The sequence below is a fragment of the Nelumbo nucifera genome, chromosome 6 (genome assembly GCF_055504915.1).
Source record: "Nelumbo nucifera cultivar China Antique chromosome 6, China Antique-T2T, whole genome shotgun sequence".
In the NCBI taxonomy this organism is placed as follows: domain Eukaryota; kingdom Viridiplantae; phylum Streptophyta; class Magnoliopsida; order Proteales; family Nelumbonaceae; genus Nelumbo; species Nelumbo nucifera.
The window spans coordinates 58,988,251-59,006,620 of record NC_142654.1 but is presented as its reverse complement, the minus strand read 5'-3'; the positions used below and the strand labels follow the sequence as shown (position 1 = coordinate 59,006,620).

The window sequence follows — 18,370 nt, the reverse complement described above, 5'->3', positions numbered from 1 at the left end:
CATGATGATGTCTTTTAAGTATTTATATGATTTTCATGACTTGAATACTTATAATTGCAAGTTTATTATTAAAAAACCATTGTCTTTTTTCATGTAGTAAATAGCGATTGCAATTATGAACTCTACCAACTCCACTAGTATATGATTAAATAAATATATATTTATATATATGTATATATAATATGCTAAATTATATATAATTTAATATATATATATATAATGTATAATATATTAAATAAATTAATATTATTTATATAACAATTTCAATAAATTTATTATAATCGGATCCATCGGATCAGGTTGGTTCTGGTTCTACCTGAACCCGACCCAGACCCGACCGTTGAGTCACCTTAAAGCTAACGGGGAGCAGATCTGCAGAGATAACGTTTTTCTTTCCGTATTTCCAGAATTGACCTTTTACTTCATCGGTTCATCCTCGCCGGCTCGCCCTTTGTTACAGTCGTTCTTCTTTTGTCAGAGTCCCAGAACTTGCCACTTCAGACAGAAGCTTTGACAAATACGCAACCGCATCCACCATCCAGGAAATAGAAACCAGTCATAGAAGAGCCAAGAAATACGGAAACAGAAGAAAGAGGAAATGGTTTCGGACACGGAACTCGTGGAAAGGCTTCGTGAATTCCTTCAGACGTCGGACCTGAGCACGACCACCACTGCTATTGTACGCCGGAAACTTGAACAAGATTTCGGAATCGATTTATCGGACAAGAAGGTATTTATAAGAGAACAAGTCGATCTCTTTCTTCAAAGTCAGTTCGACAAAGCCGAAGAAGAGGGAGGAGAAGATGAAAAGGAAGAGGAAGAAGCCAAGCCAAAAACAAAATCTGAAGAAAGCAATAGCTCCGATTCCGAGGGTGACGACGAAAGCGGAGATGAAGAAGAAGAAGAAGAAGAGACAGGCAATGGAAAGGGCAGCCGGAAAAAATCGTGAGTTTTCCTTTTCAATTATTATATTTCGTTCTCTTAATTTGTAGTTTCATTTTGATGCCTCCCTGTTTGTTATAAATTTGAAAGTTAGTTAACTGAAGTAGTTATAGTCAATGGTTTTTGGCCATGGTCAATACACAGTTCGATTATATGCATAATAGAGTGGGACCCTTGGGTATAATTTTAGTAAAGGGGATAGGGCATTCTTCAAATCTAACACTGCATTTTTTCTTTTCTTTATATTGCATGCGTTAAACAATAGTCGAGCCCTCCTACTGCTCTTTTTATTTAAGGGCAGTATTAAAGGAATATGACGCCTTTGAAAGTGTTGTATTATGTTTTCTTTCCCACCATAACATAAAAAACACCATTGTGAGAATCCCAAGCTTGAATTTCAAAAACCGAAGGTTGAACCGAATATGTGCTGCTGCGTGCTTCAAGGAAATTACTGAATTAGTTGTATGGTAAATACTGAAGGATTCAATTTCAATATAAACACTCCCAAAGAAGCCAATGACTATTTAAATGGCCAAATCAGAGAATGATTAAGCTTTTCTTTTCCAACTGGTTCGTGATTTTCAACCCTTCCTTCTATTCTTGCTTTGTGGAACAAGTAATTGTCATAGCTCAAAATCTTCTTTGTCTCTATTGCTTTGACAAATAAATCTCTTAATAGATCGTTATATTTTCATTTGGTGTACTCCTTTTACAACAAATTGATTAGATGCTTGTTGAAACTGAAAGAATGGTAGGATCCATCTAATGGATGCCAAGAAGGTTGCAGAATGGGCGGGCGAATTTCAAAAATTTTCCTACCTTCTTCAAACTGGGAATCATATTCCCTAAATTTAGAATACAATATTCAAGGATCCTATTTGAACCATAATCGAACCAGATCTGAACCAAAAAGAAAATGGAGGAATATACTTGATCCGGAGAAGCGGTATCTCCCAAAGTTGGTGTTCACGCCCAAAGAAGACACCAAGATCCGCTCCTGCTGAAGATGACACAGCTGTGGGTGAAACGGAACCAGCAGAGTGCGTCCTACACACTGGATCCTTCGCAAGAATCCTTTGGAAACTCTGAACACCGAATCTTTTTCAGTCTTTTCTGCAAGACTGATGTCAAGAACTGATTTATTGACTTCTTTCTTCTTCAAAGATCGAATCTTGCAAGAAGGAATGGCGGCGGCTGGAGGAGAACTCCTGGGACAAAAATGGCTGAATTGCCTCTCTTCTCGCTGGAGTGTGAATGAGATCTAATCTTTATTCTCAGGAAGCTTTCTTGCTTTTTCAAAAAACTCTTGTTCGAAAACTAATCATTTTTTTTAGGGTTTCTCCCCTTTTCTTCTTGATTAAGAAACTTCCTAATTAGGAGTTATCCCAATCCAAATCAGTATTTAGATAGGGGATTATCTTAATCCTATCTGCATATTAAGTTAGCTTACTCCTGATCTTATCAGGAGGTTACCAGATTCAAATCTGATTTGAATTTGGTCTCCCAGAGTGGATAAGGTTAAAGGGCCCTATCCTTTTGCTAACATTAATCTCAGATCCGCCCCATAGATGGGTGATCATATCAGCCCAGCTCGAAATGGGCTTTTGGCCCATTAAGTGTTTAGTGCTTAACTAGTTTCCAATCTGCTGCCCAGTTGGGCTTCTTTGTATGGCATGGGACCCAAGCATTGATCTACACATCAACCACATGGGTTCGGCCCAACCTTTATTACAAGGCCCGGCCGAATTCACTAAAAAGCTCAGTGAACCCCTGAGCCCATCACATGGACCCTATGGGCCCAATACTTACATTAAGTGGTCCCTGGGCCAAGCCATCTTATAAAAACCCAGGGACTGTGGGCAGGTGCAAGATTAGCCCATCAGGTACTATTCTAAATGGTCTTACACTTAACCTCTTAGCCCTTAATGATCAAGCACTGCCCGACAAGAGAGGACCTCTCCCTCGGCTGCAAGGAATAGTGCTGCACTCTCCACTCACATGGACCCCGGGAATTAAAACCATTTGCAAACATTTCGAAACCGTACATGTACATATATATATATATATTAATTTTGCAAAACAAAATTCCAACGATTGAAATCAACTGCCGGCAGTTTGGTTTCCATCAGAGAGAGTGCATTCCCGATCATTACCTTTGTCCGACAAAGGGGCTGATCTTGTCACTATGATCACCCACTCAGATGAATTCTCAGACTGTCCCAACATACTCAGGTTTTGATCCCCATCTAAGGATCTCACTGATTGGCATATCAAAGACAGCCCGATCCGACACCTAGTGAAGTGTCATAATCGAGTCTAGGGGTCAGGTGTAACTTTCCAGTTTTTCCCATCTGTCTCCAAGGTCCAGGGCAATACTGGAAATCTAGTCCGGTTCAAGGATTCGAGTAATCTCATACTGCATGTGCCTTGGGTCTTACCCTGGTGGCCGAGACAGGCCATCCCAACACTTGGTGGCACACCAGTATCAGCCTTGGCAGGATAGATCTCCCCAGACTTATCCAATGGCTGTGAACATTTAAAACTAATACGAGTCTCTATAAGTGTCCAGTTTTAGGGTCTTACACATAATTATGCCAAACAACATGAATCAAACATGCACTTTATTTATTTACACTAAATGTCAAAAGTACATCAAATCGGATTGAAGCTAAGGGCATACAAAACTGTCTAACAGAAACACCTATTGTTAGAAGGATTTGGGGGAACTTAGTACAAGTGTTTTAACATTGTTGGGCTGGTGGTATTGATAGTGGATCAGTTAAGGTTATGTTTGGTTTGAAGGAAAATGTAGGGAAACCTTTACAAACCTTGTATTGGTTTCCCTGTCTTTCGATTCCTTTCCCTACCTTTTCCTTCAAACTAAACATGGCTTAAAGGAGAAAGAACTTGAATGGTTAACAGGCATGAAAAGGAGGAGTGACAGACATCTGTTCCTCAATTGTACATTACAAGAGGATGGTCAGGGGAGTGGACACTTGCACCTGGGGTGTCTCCTTCCCCATGGTACCAACATGCTGCGTAGCGTTAGAGAGATGGAGGAAGATTCTGGATGTGGAAAGAAAAGGTTTCTGATGGAAGAAACAGGGGGAGGTTCAGTACCCAAAATCCAACAAGACAAAAGAGATATGGTAGTTCTAAACAGAGAGGCTACTGATTGACTTAAAGGTTTTACCAATGGAATGACTTTTGCAATCAATGAGTCAGGCTGGAAAGGAGAACTATGCTTACAAGGGAAGAAATTTGTTGTGGAGAAGAAGAGTAATAACAGAGATGATTCATCTAGTTGAATGGGTTGTTTGGGAGTGGTAAGCAACAGATGGTGTGTATTATAGAAGGGAGGGGAAAACAGGGTTGGTTGAAGTTTGTTGAAGCCTTAGATGACTTTGTTCAGAGAAGATGGTTTGTGGAGAGGACGACTAACCCCCCTGCAGTTCCTTTGGAATCTTCAGAGGCTAGACAAGAAATTAAGACACAAAATGAGATAGGGAAAGCGAAGTTAGTCAGAGGTATGTGTGGAGTGTCTCTTTGTTTGACGCTAATGGAGGAAGACAATCTGGAGGAATGGTAGAAACGGAAGGTAATAGGAGTGGCCAAGAAAGTTGAAGGCTGGGAAAGTGTCCTGAATGATGTTATGTTAGCCTTTCCTACGGTTTAGAAGGCAGTTCTTATACCGTTTGCCAAAGTCACAACCATTCTTGACTTGGGTAGCCTCCAGGAGGAAATTACCAAAGTGAACACCTATGAAGGGAAGGCAACGATTGAAAATTGGAACCCATCTTGCAACAAAAAGGAATTAGAGGATGGAACCCTCCAAGTTAAAATTGTTGGGCTTTGAAAGCTAAATTACTGTAGCCGAAGTAGCAGAAAAGAGAAGAAGAAGAAGAAGAGATGCAGGAATGTCGAACTTTCTACTCAGTCGACAGTACTATTATTTATATTATGGTGTAGTACAATGATACAGGAAGTTACTAGAATGCCCCTGATTAGTGATGGGACACCCAGACAACTTAAAACATTAAACAGGATTAGGCCCATTAACAAAGGCCCAGTATAGGACAACTTAAACTTAAGTATAGGCTAATAAGAACTCTTATCAGCCGAATACTCATACATACAAAGACTTCAATCCAACACTCCCCCTCAAGCTAAGCATGGATATCAATCATGTTTAGCTTGCCAAGCATGTCCCTAAACTTTGCTGCTGCCAGCCCTTTAGTCAGTACATCCGCAATTTGCATCTCAGATGGAGTATAAGGCACACAGAGTTCACCCGAGACAATTCTTTCTCTAACAAAGTGCCGATCAATCTCAATATGTTTTGTCCTGTCATGCTGCACGGGATTGTTGGCAATGTTGATGGCAGCTTTATTGTCACAATACAGCCTGAGAGGACCTTCAGCCTTAATGCCAAGTTCATTAAGAAGAGTTCTGAGCCATAAGAGTTCAGCAACCCCGTGGGCCATAGTTCGATACTCTGCTTCTGCACTTGATCTAGCCACTACATTCTGCTTCTTACTGCGCCATGTGACCAGGTTTCCTCCCACAAATGTACAGTAACCCGAGGTTGACTTCCTGTCTCCAACAGACCCAGCCCAATTTGCATCAGTGTAGGCTTCAATTTCAATTCTATTGTTTTTCCTGAAGAGAATTCCCTTCCCTGGGCAAGTCTTCAAGTACCTGAGAATCCTTTCAACTGCTTTCATATGAGGAATCTTTGGAGAGTGCATAAATTGACTGACAACATGCACAGCATAAGCAATATCTGGCCGAGTGAGGGATAAGTATATCAGCTTCCCTACCAATTTTTGGTATCTCTCTTTATCATAGTAGTCCTCCCCTACTGATTCCTGCAGGCCATGGTTCTGTTCCATTGGAGTATCTGCTGGCCTACACCCCATCATGCCTGTTTCCTCTAGGAGGTCAAGAACATACTTCCGCTGACATATGTAGATTCCCTCTCTTGACCTGGCAATTTCAATCCCAAGAAAATATCTCAAATGACCCAAGTCTTTGATCTCAAATTCAGAAGCTAGAAACTCCTTCAGTCTTTTTATCTCTTCCAAGTCATTCCCGGTAATTACCATATCATCCACATAAACAATGAGTGCAGTAAGTTTGCTATCCTGTCTCCTTATGAACAAGGTATGGTCTGCACCACTCTGAGTGTACCCCACTTTCTTCATGGCCCCACAGAGCCTCTCAAACCATACACGGGGAGATTGCTTCAACCCATATAATGCTTTCCTCAATTTGCACACCTTTCTACTAAAGTCATAGCCTGGTGGAGGTTCCATAAATACCTCTTCATGAAGGTCACCATTTAAGAAGGCATTCTTCACATCCAACTGATGAAGTTCCCATGAAAAATTTGCTGCTAGTGACAATAGAACCCGAATTGTGTTGAGCTTTGCTACCGGGGCAAAGGTTTCTTTGTAGTCAATCCCTTCTTTCTGAGTAAACCCCTTTGCCACAAGTCTGGCCTTGTACCTTTCAATGGACCCGTCCTCCCTGTGCTTTACAGTAAACACCCACTTGCACCCAACAGTGGTCTTCCCCTCTGGCAGATCCACTAATTCCCAAGTTCTTGCTTTCATTAGGGCTTTCATCTCTTCATTCATAGCTTCTTTCCACCTTGGATCAGACACAGCCTCTGAGTACCTAGAAGGAACACGCACAGAGGAAAGAGCAGACACAAAGGAGTGATAGGCAGGAGATAAATGTGAGTAAGAAACAAAATCAGCAATGGGGTGCCGGGTGGTGCAAGAGCGGATAGGCTTACGGAGAGCAATAGGAAGATCCAAATCAGAAGTATGAGAGTTGAAATTACCTTGGATTGTAGAGACAGATTGATCTGAGTCCAACTGGTTGCTGTCATGAGGTTGAGGACCCCTTTTCCTTCTGTTGTATGTAAGTATCTCTTTTTGTTGCCTACTGGAGCCTTCAAGAACATCTGTAGCATCAGGAGAGGTAACCGGCACAGTGGGAGCCTCACTGGGTTGACCCGGAATGTCACAACAAGGAGTAGGAGGAGAGGATGGAAGACCCGAGGTAGATAGGGGAACAAAAAAGGAGGGAGAATGAGAATCCTCTTCCATCCCACTAGTCTCCCCCTGAAGAGGATTCTGAGAAGACTGAAAATAGGGTTGAGACTCAAAGAACACCACATCTCTGGTGACATACTTTCTCTTGGAGACAGGGTCATAACACTTGTAACCCTTTTGTGTAGGAGAGTACCCCAAGAATATTCCCTTTGTAGCCTTAGGATCTAGCTTAGTCTTCTTTGGATCCTTCACATGTATGAAACATATACAGCCAAAGACCCGAGGAGGAAGTGGAAAGTCTAGAAGAGTGGGGCACAAAACAGAGAAAGGGGTTTTCATACCCAACACCTTAGATGGCATCCGGTTTATCAGATATGATGCAGAAAGTACAGCTTGAGACCAGTATTGCTTGGGGACTTTGTGTTGGAATAGTAAGGCTCGAGCTGTCTCCAATAGATGTCTATTCTTGCGCTCAGCAACTCCATTTTGCTGAGGAGTATAAGCACAGGATGACTGATGTAGTATGCCAGCATCTTCCAGGAATAAGTTCAAGGATTTTTCAAAGTATTCAGCAGCATTGTCTGACCTGAATTGCTTAATCTTCTTATTAAACTGTGTTTCAATCATCTTGCAAAATGCCATGGTTATCTGTGGTACTTCATCCCGTCCTTTTAACAGGTAGATCCATGTACAACGAGAGTAATGGTCAATAAAACTGATAAAGTACCGGAAGCCATCAAAGGAAACAATGGGTGAAGGGCCCCAGACATCAGAATGAACCAAATCAAAAGGAGCACAAATTTCATTGCTGGAAATTGGATACACAGTTCTACATTGTTTTGACATTTGACATACTTCACAGGTTAGACTCTGACTTGGAATGCCCTTAAACAATTCTGGAAACAACATTTCTAATGAGGAGAAAGACACATGACCTAGCCTAGCATGCCAAAGATGCAGCTTAGCTATTGACTCCACACTTTCCGGATTACTAGCAGCAGATGCTTGTAAGGCTGAGCCGATGTCTGCATCAAGGTAGTAGAGGCCTCCATACTCATGACCGCACCCAATCGTTCTCCTTGTCAATCTGTCCTGGAAGACACAATGAGTAGGAAAAAAGGTTATACTACAGTTCAAATTTTTGGTAAGTTTTGAAACAGACAAGAGATTTGAGGTAAGACTGGGAACATGTAAAACTGATTTAAGAGAGAGGTCCTTGCTTAGGTCAACAATTCCCTTTCCAGAGATAGTGGAGAAAGACCCGTCAGCAACTCTCATCTTATCCTGACCAGACAACAAATGATATGAAGAGAATAGGGAAGACATATGTGTCATATGGTCAGTAGCACCGGAATCAATAACCCAAGAAGTAGAGTCAATAGAGCCAGTGGCACTGAAGGCAGAGGCTGTACCTGATCTAGCAAGAGATGTAGAAGCAAAAGAATTATTTCTTAGACGGGCTAATGCCCTACTAAGGATCTCAACCTCACTAGCAGAGAAGCCCAATGTACCAGTTCCAGAGGAATCAACAACCTGTCCCATAGGAGAAGAAGACACTGTTGGTGTATTTTGTGAGTTGTCATCATTGTTGCTGGTGACAAAATTCCCACTTGCCGCAGGCCTGTTATCTCTAGAAGAAACATCTCTGGGTATTGAAGACATCTTGACTGCAGCCACTGTGTAGGTGACACTGATTGAGACTAGCCGAAGCAGTTCTGAAGGTTCTGAACCAGTTCTGGAGCAGATCTGATTAGCTGAAATGACCACAGCAGGTTCTGACAGCACTCGACACAGTTTCAGACTTGCCGAGACTGTCACAGTTCTGAAACAGTTCAGTTACAACAGCAAGCAAGGTGTTCTGGGCTGGTAACCGACCTGAAGCTAAGGGTTCTCAACTATTGTGCTATGCAGACTCCACTTGAACTTTGAGTACTGCAACTGTAAAGAGAGTGCCCTTCCTTGCGGTCAATACTGGGACTGCTGACATCAGTCCTCAACTAGGGTTCACAGTGCTGAACAATCTGGAGCTGGCAGCTCCCTAGGTAATCTCACAGCAGTGGTGAGGGGTTTCGGACTGATAACCACCCTGAACTTGGAGCTGTTTGCCACATTGCTATGATGGTAGAAGTGTTCACAGTGCTGGTAGAACACTAGATAGACTTCACTTGGGCTGAACCAAAAACTGCAACAGTTCGGGTACAGTAGTGAGTGAACAGTCGAGGCCGCAACAGTAGCAAGAGAACAGTGGGCTCTGTAGAAGAAGCTAAGTCTGTGCAAGTCTTGCTGGAGCACCGAAGCTGTAACTGTAGAAGTAGCTAAGCCCCTTTCGGCTAGTGCTAGGACTGCTGAAATCAGTCCTCAACTAGGTCTGTCCTACACAGACCTCTCTTAGTAGCCAAATAGCTACTATTTGTTGGAAATAACCTAGTAGGACATCTACTTCTGGGTCTTACTTCCCTTGAGTCCCACAACCAAGAGAAACCCTAGGTTCGAACTTGCTTTACTCTTACACCCCTAGGTCTTCTCTACAGCAACCCAGAAAAGGGAGAGAGAAGATGAAAAGACAACAAGAGAAGAGAGTGTGTGCCGGCTGAAACCAGGAAGAAGCTAATGCTCTGATACCATGAAAGCTAAATTACTGTAGCCGAAGTAGCAGAAAAGAGAAGAAGAAGAAGAAGAGATGCAGGAATGTCGAACTCTCTACTCAGTCGACAGTACTATTATTTATATTATGGTGTAGTACAATGATACAGGAAGTTACTAGAATGCCCCTGATTAGTGATGGGACACCCAGACAACTTAAAACATTAAACAGGATTAGGCCCATTAACAAAGGCCCAGTACAGGACAACTTAAACTTAAGTATAGGCTAATAAGAACTCTTATCAGCCGAATACTCATACATACAAAGACTTCAATCCAACAAGCTTCAATTAGGGTTTCGGCAAGCCTTCCAAAAGTGACATGATTTCAAAGAACTCAGATTGGGTTGAAACAATAGCAAACACAACAACACACACACTCAGTTCAGATCTGACAGCCGTTAACCAAGTTCGGTGGCAGCACTTTCAAGGAGAAGAAACCCTGATTCAGCCTTCAAGGAACAACCAGCCGGCCTCCAAACAATATGTATCCTTGGTTCCCAACAATAATTTCCCAAGGAGAACAAAAAATACAATCCACAGTACCTAAGAGGACTTTTTACAAACACTATGTATGCAACAGTCAACACTTCACTGTTAACCCAACAGAAATCACTTCAAGAACACTCCGTCTAGGTCCAAGAAGTAGCTGAACTAAAGTAGCGGCTTGTACCACTTAGTTTAGATCAGTTTTCAGCAGTTTTGGAAGTCCAATAACAGCCGAACCACACTTCCAGAATAACCCCGAAATTTCTGAGTAGAATCAGTCCAGCAACAATGGGCCGAATGGAGGTGTGCTTTGAATGCTTTAACAGTCCTCCCAAATAACAAAATAACTCAGCAAAGAACTGAGAAAACAACTTACAGTATCTTTGGTTTGAACTTCAAACCAGGCCGAACACTTTGCTCTCTGAGCTAGCTTCGAAGTCCCCTTTTTCTGATTTCAAATCAGGCTGGAAAACTTGCTCTCTGATTCTTCCTGGTCACCGAACCCTTCTCCAAGTGTATAGAAACTTGGGCACACTCCAATGACCTCCAAGAACCAGGCGAATGACTGTAAACATTCAACCCTAGAACCTCCTCATGCAGTTGGCTGAACTAGAACCACATGAGGGACACGCCAAGCAATGACCCGCTCTGATACCAAGTTGAAAACAGTTCACTTGATGTATGGAACTGTTTGAGATTAGATGCAAAACAGAAACTAAACAAACAAGAGAGGAAGGGAAGAGAGAGAGCTGGCGGCAATGAGTGTTAGAGAGTGAGAGTTTCGAACTTAACCTCACTCTAACACTCTAAACATTTTATTAAGGTGTTAATCTTTGATAAATTACAGAGGCCCTCGAGTGGGCAGAAAAATACAAAAAACAGAACATTACAGAGTATGGGCCCAGAATAAGGCCCATAACAAAGAGAAACATAACATAACATGAAATGACAGTCTATGGGCCATTCGGCCCATCTCCTCTACAGTTGCAATTGCTGAAAGGAGAAATTAGAGAATGGAATAGAGAAAAGTTTGGGATATTGGAGGAGAAAAAGGCTAGCTTGATCTCACCAATTGAGGAAATTGTCAGGAAGGTGGTGGAGGGCTCCTTAGTCGCTAGTGATAGAGATTTGAGATGGGTGTTGAAGAAGGAGCTAGACGAAACCTTATTAAGAGAGGAGATAAGTTGGAAATAGAAGTCGAGAGAGGTGGATTAAGGAAGGTGATGGCAACACTCCTTTTTCCCATGCCATTGGTAGGATGAGGAAGAATCTAATTACTTCTTTAGTGGTGGGGGATTTTGAGATTACAGACCAAAGTGAGATAGCCAAGGCCTTTGTGGATCATTTCAGATCAATTTATAGAAGGTTCCTCAGTGAGAGCTGGACAGTTGAGGAACTTGATTGGGAGGTTTTGGGAGCTAGTCAAGTGGAGTTCCTGGAGTGAAGGTTTGAGGAGGAGGAAATTAAGGAGGTTGTTTTCTCAATGGACAGATCTGAAGGCCAGGGGCCTGATGGATTTAAAATGGCCTTCATAGGAGGGGAATAATTAGATTGGTAATGAACTCAACCTTTATTGCTTTGGTCCCAAAGAAGAGTGGTGCTTGTCATCCGAAGGATTTCAGACATATTAGTCTATTAACTAGTACTTACAAGTTAATTGCAAAGATGCTGTCTCTTAGGATTAAAAAGGTGCTTCCCTCACTTATTTCCCAATTTCAAGGGGCCTTCATTCAGGATAGACAAATAATTGACTAGATTGCAAATGAGTGTATGCAGGCCCAAAAAAGGTTAAGGAAGAAGGGAGTAGCAATCAAGTTAGACTTGGAGAGAGCCTATGATCTTGTGGATTGAGAATTCTTAATTAACACCATGAGAACTTGTGGCTTTGGGAAATTGTGATGTAAATGGATCAGATGTTGCTTGGGAACAAGTCATTTCTCAATAATTGTCAATTGTTCAGTGGTTGACTTTTTTTTGAGGGGATTAGAGGCCTTAGACAAGGTAATCCTTTGTCACCCTTCTTATTTACTTTGGTGGCTGAGGTCCTTGGCACGTTGACCTCTAAAGCTAATTGCTTGTGGCTGTTCAAAGGTTGGTCAGTGGAGAGAGAATTTTGGTGACTCATTTGTAGTTTGCAAATGATATCTTAATTTTTTTGCAGTGGGGAGTATTGAAATGGGGTTGAAAACTTCAAGTTGGTAGTGAGTATTTTTGAGAGAGTATCCAATTTAAGGGTAAATTGGAGTAAAAGTTTAGTGGCTGGTGTCAACGTAGAGGAAGAGGAGTTGAGGACTACCCCTAGGTGATAACCCTAGATCATCTAGCTTTTGGAATCCAGTGGTGGAAAGGTTTGAGAAAAGACTAGCTGGTTGGAAAAGGAATAATATCTCTTTGACGGGAGAGTAACTTAGATCAAATCTACTCTAGTTAACCTTCTAGTATACTACATGCCTGTCTTTAGGATGCCTTAAGTAATTGTGAAAAAGATTGAAAAGATTGTGGGATTTTATTTTTGAGAACCGGGGGAAGGGAAGAAAGATCACTTGGTAAGATGGGAAAAACGTGGTAAAAAAGAAGGAAGAAGGGGGCTTGGTGATCAGAAATATTAGTAGGAAGGATCTAGCCTTACTAAGCAAGTGGCCTTGGAGGTTTTCTAAGGAAAATGAGAGGCTATGGCACAAAGTTATAGCAAGCATCCATGGGCTTTCAAACAATGGATGGGATACTGGTTGGCTACATAGAGCTACTCTGGCTGCTCCTTGGAAAGCTATTCATAATATCCTTCTTGTCTTTCTAAAAGAGGAATTCCCCTCACTCTTTGCTATATCCAATCTCAAAGGTAGATCTGTGTTTGAGTTTATTAGTCCTCACCCTTCTCTTTCTGGGCTGAGTTGGAAGTTGGGCTTTACTAGGAATCTTAGAGAGTTTGAAATTCCCCTTGTGTCTTCTTTAATGAGCTTTCTGATTCTTGTGGTTTTTGGGGAAGGTGGGGTGGAAAATAGGGTGTGGACCCCTAATCCTGCTGGGTTGTTCTCCTGTAATTCCTTTTTTAACTCCCTTGTAGCCATTTCCCCTTCTCCTTCTTCCCCTATTAAAGAAATCTGGTGTTATCCCATTCCCCCAAAGATTAGTGATTTCTGCTGGGAATTGTTTCACGATTGCATTAATACTTGTGATCTGCTTCAAAGGAAAAGACCAAACTGGTACTTGTCCCCCAATTGGTGCTCCTAATGTAAGTTGAATGGCAAGACTGCTTTTCATCTCTTAATCTCCTGCCCCCTTTGCTAGCTTTATTTGGGATTGGTTTCTTTTGCTTTTTGGTTGCAAGCGGAACCCTCTTGATAGCTTGGAAAGGTTGTTTGACTCTTTATGTTTTTAGTTGCACTAAAAGAAGGGGTGCATCTTGTGGAGATGTACTAGGGCAATGGTGGTTTGGACAGTGTGGGAAGAAAGAAACTAAAGAATTTTTGGGGATAAGGAAGGAGTAAGGAGAATATGATAGAAATCATAACCATAAGAGTGGCACATTGGATCAAGACCTTGAAACTCTTCTCAAACTTCAAGGTAGAAGACTTCTTCAGATCTTAGGGGGCTATAGCTGGTTCATCCTCTAGAAGACAGAGAATTTGTTTTCTGGTGACCCTCAATTGGTGGCTGGATGAAGTTGAACTTTGATGGTAGTAGTGTGGGCAATCTGGGGCCCTCAGGAATTGGAGGGGCCATTAGGGATGAGGAAGGTAATATACATGCAAGAGATGCAGTTAGAGTGGAGTTCTTAGCTGCAGTTTTTGGCGTTGAAAAAGCCAAAGAATTGGGCATTAGAAGTTTGATCATTGAATGGGACTCGAAAATTGTTGTGGGATGGCTGAAAGGGGGGGGGGGTGATTTGGAACCTAAGGAATGATTTCAGACGCTTCAAATGACTCTCAAAAGATATGAATTTTCAAATTAATTGGGTTAGAAGATCTGCAAATAGTTTGGGAAATGTCCTAGCCAAGCAAAGGGTTTAAAGACAAGATTATGTACTGGTAACAGTTGTAATATTTCTGGGTGGTTTAATTATAAAAAAAAGAAGTTTCTGGTTGGTTTGTTTGTTTTTGGGTTCTCTGTTTTTTCTTTTCACAACTTCTTGTTGTTATCTCCCTCTTTTAAATTCTAATGAATTGATCTTCTCTATTTTGCTTATAAAAAAAGTACATTACAAGAGATACTTCAAATTTCTTCCTGTTTTTCAATTGCGATTGGGTTTGCCATCCTAGGCTTGATGGAGTGATGCTGTCTTGGTTCTCTGTTTTGTTTTGAGCTTGTTTGTTATCATATCTTAATGGAAGATGTTTCTTTTGTGAATATTTGGGAGGATTTGGTAGGAAGAAACACAAAGTTTTTGAAGGAAATTTATCTATTTTTGGTTTTCAAGCAATAGAGGAGGACATTGGGGGCTGAACTTCACCTATTTTTATAATGACTGAAGTTGTATCATTTCCGAGTCCCACTTGAGTGAATAGATAAATTGCCAAGTTAATTTTTGTACAGTGTTTTGCAATGCTTAGACTTTACCTGCAAAAAAGACAAAAAAAGGGGATCAAGGAGTCTCTTATCCACTTCAAATGATTTACTGGGATCTATGATCTGTCGTCTAGGATATTTTTTTTTTTAAATTTTATATTAGAAAATTTCAAGATACGGGGATAGTTGATTTTAGAAGAGAGTGGAAAGAGATTACGAAAATGGAAACATTTATCTTTTGCATTTTTTTATCTTTTTAGGTAGATTTTTTTGGTTAAATGATGATTTGTTCTGTTTTAATTGTTAATTTTACACTTGTATGTTAGTGAAGTCTTTCTGTTATTAATTATGCATACATTTGTATCATACAAGCACAAACATATACACAATTTGATAGAAAATGCATTTGTGTGAATGATGGAGAACTTATGCGTATACTCTACTAGGGGTGAGCATGGGTCAGTTTGGTTTGGTTCCAAGGCAGAACCTGGAACCTACCCTGTGAAGGCTGGTTCCAGGGTCTACCTATGGAACCTGTTCTTTCTTTACTCCACCCCGCCCCCCCCCCCCCCCAAAAAAAAAAGGAACTTGTTCTTTAAAAACTTGATTTTCAATAATTATAATATATAGTTCACAACATATATTATCTATATTGATCAACTTTTTTGGTGGAAATTAAATTGAGTAATTTAATATGTAGGTTATCATAATATATTAATATATGGTTAAAAGCTTATCATTATAATTTAAATTTTGTAAAATTTACCTTTTACATTACTTATTATACACATTCAAATATTAAAAATGAAAATAAGTGACTCAGTGGTAAAGTGAGACTATGGCCTTTGTAAAACATGAGTGCTTGGGTTCAAATCATCACATTCTCAAAGTATTTTGAGATTTATTCGGTTCCAAGGCTAGTTGCACCAAGGCCGGTTCTCCAGGTTGTTTTGGGTAGGGTAAACCCCTAGACCCTGGAACCAGCTTGGGTGGGGGTCGGTTCCAAGAATTTGGAATCAGACCCTACCCTGTGACAACACAAGCACTAGTTTCTACCAAGCTTGCTGCACTGTCCTCTTTCTATCATGTCAGATACCATGTTTGAGAATTTACCATCTTATGAGTTTAGAATAGTCCTAATGAGTGTGTTCAAGATATATGACATGGCTGTTATGCCGTTTCTATCATGGTATTATGATTTTGTTGAATGACGCTGTAAGCATCGACCTTTTTTTTATTTTTATTTTTGTAAATTAATTTCCTCTTCCTCCCCTGTGGGCCCCACCCGTTTTTCCTTATTTTCTTTCCTTCCCTTTTTTCTCTTTTCTCCCTTGATGCTTCTTATCTCCTCTCATTTCTCCGTCCAATCTCCTTCCCTGATTTCTGCTCCACTATTTTCTCTTCTCCACCATTATTCCTTCCCTTCCATTTATGGCTTCCCCTCATCCCCTCTCCACTCCCGTGCCCTCTCTTTCCATTCTAGGAGGAAGCCTTAACGTCTTCCTCCTAGAACCTTTTAAATCCCAAAAGCCCCTTTCACCTCCCCTCCTCACCTCTTCAAGGTGAAAGGCTTCTAATCGACACTTTCTCGACCCAACATCCAAGTTCAATTCAAGTTTTATCAGCCATTTTCTTGTTTTTTTTTTTTATTATTTCACTGGGGCAAACCTTTTTCAGCCATCTATTCGGCTTCACAACAGGGCTGTTTCACAGCCCACTATCTCCCCCAATGGCTAGAGCTGTAAGATGCGAGAGGGACAGAGATGTGATGGCAATGTACCTTGGCCACACTTCCTATTACGCCATTTCTGCAAAAAGGAGGATATTATTTGCCCAGCTGTGTTGGATTACGCTCCTCTCCAAGGGAAGTCCTAAACCCTTTTTGTCTATCTTGGTTTTCCTAACAAATCTGTCATAGCTGAATTTACTTTGTAATACACACACTATAGTAGCTTAACAAAACTAATCGATACACTAAGATGCTTAATCCAAACCACTAAACATTTAAAACCTAAAGGACATTCAAACTTCACTTGATTCCTGGTATAACTAGTTGTAGAGGACCTCTTTCTCATGAAAAAGAATCAGTCTGGAATATTATTGAGATTCTGCTAATTTGATCAATTTATTTAGTCTTTCTATTCATTAGCGACTATCTACTTGTTGGCCTGAGACTTGTATCTGTTACCTATAGTCTGTGATTTAGTTTAGTATTCAGCTGTCACAAGTTTCCATTGCTGAGTCACCATCTTATCTTAACTATTCTTTGTAGTCTATATTTTTTTCCTTCTTAATCATATTTCTGTTTGTAATCTGTTTTCACTCCTATTACTATTGTCATTTATTTGTTTGTCATATTTCAGTCGTGTGCTTCCAATTTGTAATCTACTCTGGCTGAATTTTTGTGTACCTTTATTTGAATTTCTGCTTTTCCGTTATTTGAACTCCCATTATTTAAATTTCTGTTGTACTATTATTTGAACCTCTGTCATACCGCTATTTGAATTTCTGTTATACCGCCATTTGAATTTCTGTTGCACCATTGTTTGAATTTCTGTTATACCACTATTTGAATTTTTGTTACACCATTATTTGAATTTCTGTTATACCGTTATTATATTTCTTGTGTGTCTTCAGTCACATCTTATCTGAAGTGTACCCATGACGTTTTAACTCTAAAAGAATGGGGTAATGCTTTTGCTTTCTTTGTAATGGAATGTGAGATATTTTTGTTGTAGATAATCATTCAGGTTGCTGGCATTGCTAAATAAGTAGTGGTTTTATCTTATTAAGCAGATCAAACAAGCTTAGCAAAGAGGTAAAAAAAAGAGGAGGTGGGTTTACCAAATTATGCACTCTTTCTCCTCAACTTAAGAAATTTGTTGGAGTACCTGAAATGGCCAGAACTGAGGTAAGTATGCTTATAAATTTCTAGAAACTTCTTTTAGTCATTAGTTAATTTAGGATATAAAAGTGTTCTTGTCATCGTACTTCTTGCACTTTTACATTTTTGTTGTAGGTTGTCAAGCAGCTATGGGTATACATCCGGGAGAAGAATTTGCAAGATCCAAACAACAAAAGAAATATAATGTGTGATGAAAAATTGCGCTCCCTTTTTGGTGTTGATTCCATCAATATGTTTCAAATGAACAAGGCTCTGTCTAAGCATATTGGACCATTGGATACAGAAGATGGTATGTTTTCAAAATACTAATGGCTTTTAGTTATGTAGCCATAAGTATGTTTGAATAGAAACTTTATTTTGCCTCTTTTATTTATTCTGTGTTAATTTACCACTAAAAAGTTTATTCTGTATTACAATTTTTTAGACGTGATAACTATTCATTAAGGCAAAAGAATGGGAGTAACATGAAAGGATGTAGGTTTAGGTTTACAAAAAGAGGATTACTACAGAGCTCCACTCCACTCCGAAAAAAAAATCATCAACTCATAGTAATGCAGGACTTGCATGATCCTAGGCTGAGGAATAACTGTTTCTTTCACAGGTATAGGGATGTGCCATTTGGTTATGGAGAGTTTCTTAACAAAATTTTACATAAAGATGAAAGATTTCTAAAGCTACAAAATAGGGAAATTCTAGAAACAAGGGATTTAAATGGAATTTTTAGAATTTGTTTTTAGATGAACGTTTGGGGTTAAACTATGGTGGGCATCCAGATTAGATTGGTTTTCATCGGTTTTAGGGGAGGGTCAATTTTCAGAGAGAAG

The 18,370-nt window shown here is 40.3% G+C and overlaps 1 protein-coding gene across 9 annotated transcripts in view; it reads left to right on the top strand.

The window, feature by feature from the left end:
- The first annotated feature begins 387 nt into the window (after nt 1–387).
- Nucleotides 388–18,370, top strand: part of LOC104601935 (uncharacterized) — a 58,815-nt gene continuing 40,832 nt past the window's right edge. For 6 of the 9 annotated variants that reach the window (XR_016077356.1, XM_010265442.3, XM_010265443.3 and 3 more), the window contains exons 1-3: nt 388–945; nt 17,435–17,552; nt 17,661–17,835. Coding sequence is in view for 8 of the 9 variants with exons in the window: in XM_010265442.3 (XP_010263744.1) it covers nt 599–945; nt 17,435–17,552; nt 17,661–17,835 (640 nt within the window). In the remaining variant the exon portion in view is untranslated. The remainder of the gene's footprint in view (nt 946–17,434; nt 17,553–17,660; nt 17,836–18,370) is intronic. The other 3 variants (XM_010265444.3, XM_088889743.1, XM_088889742.1) reach the window with 1 other exon arrangement.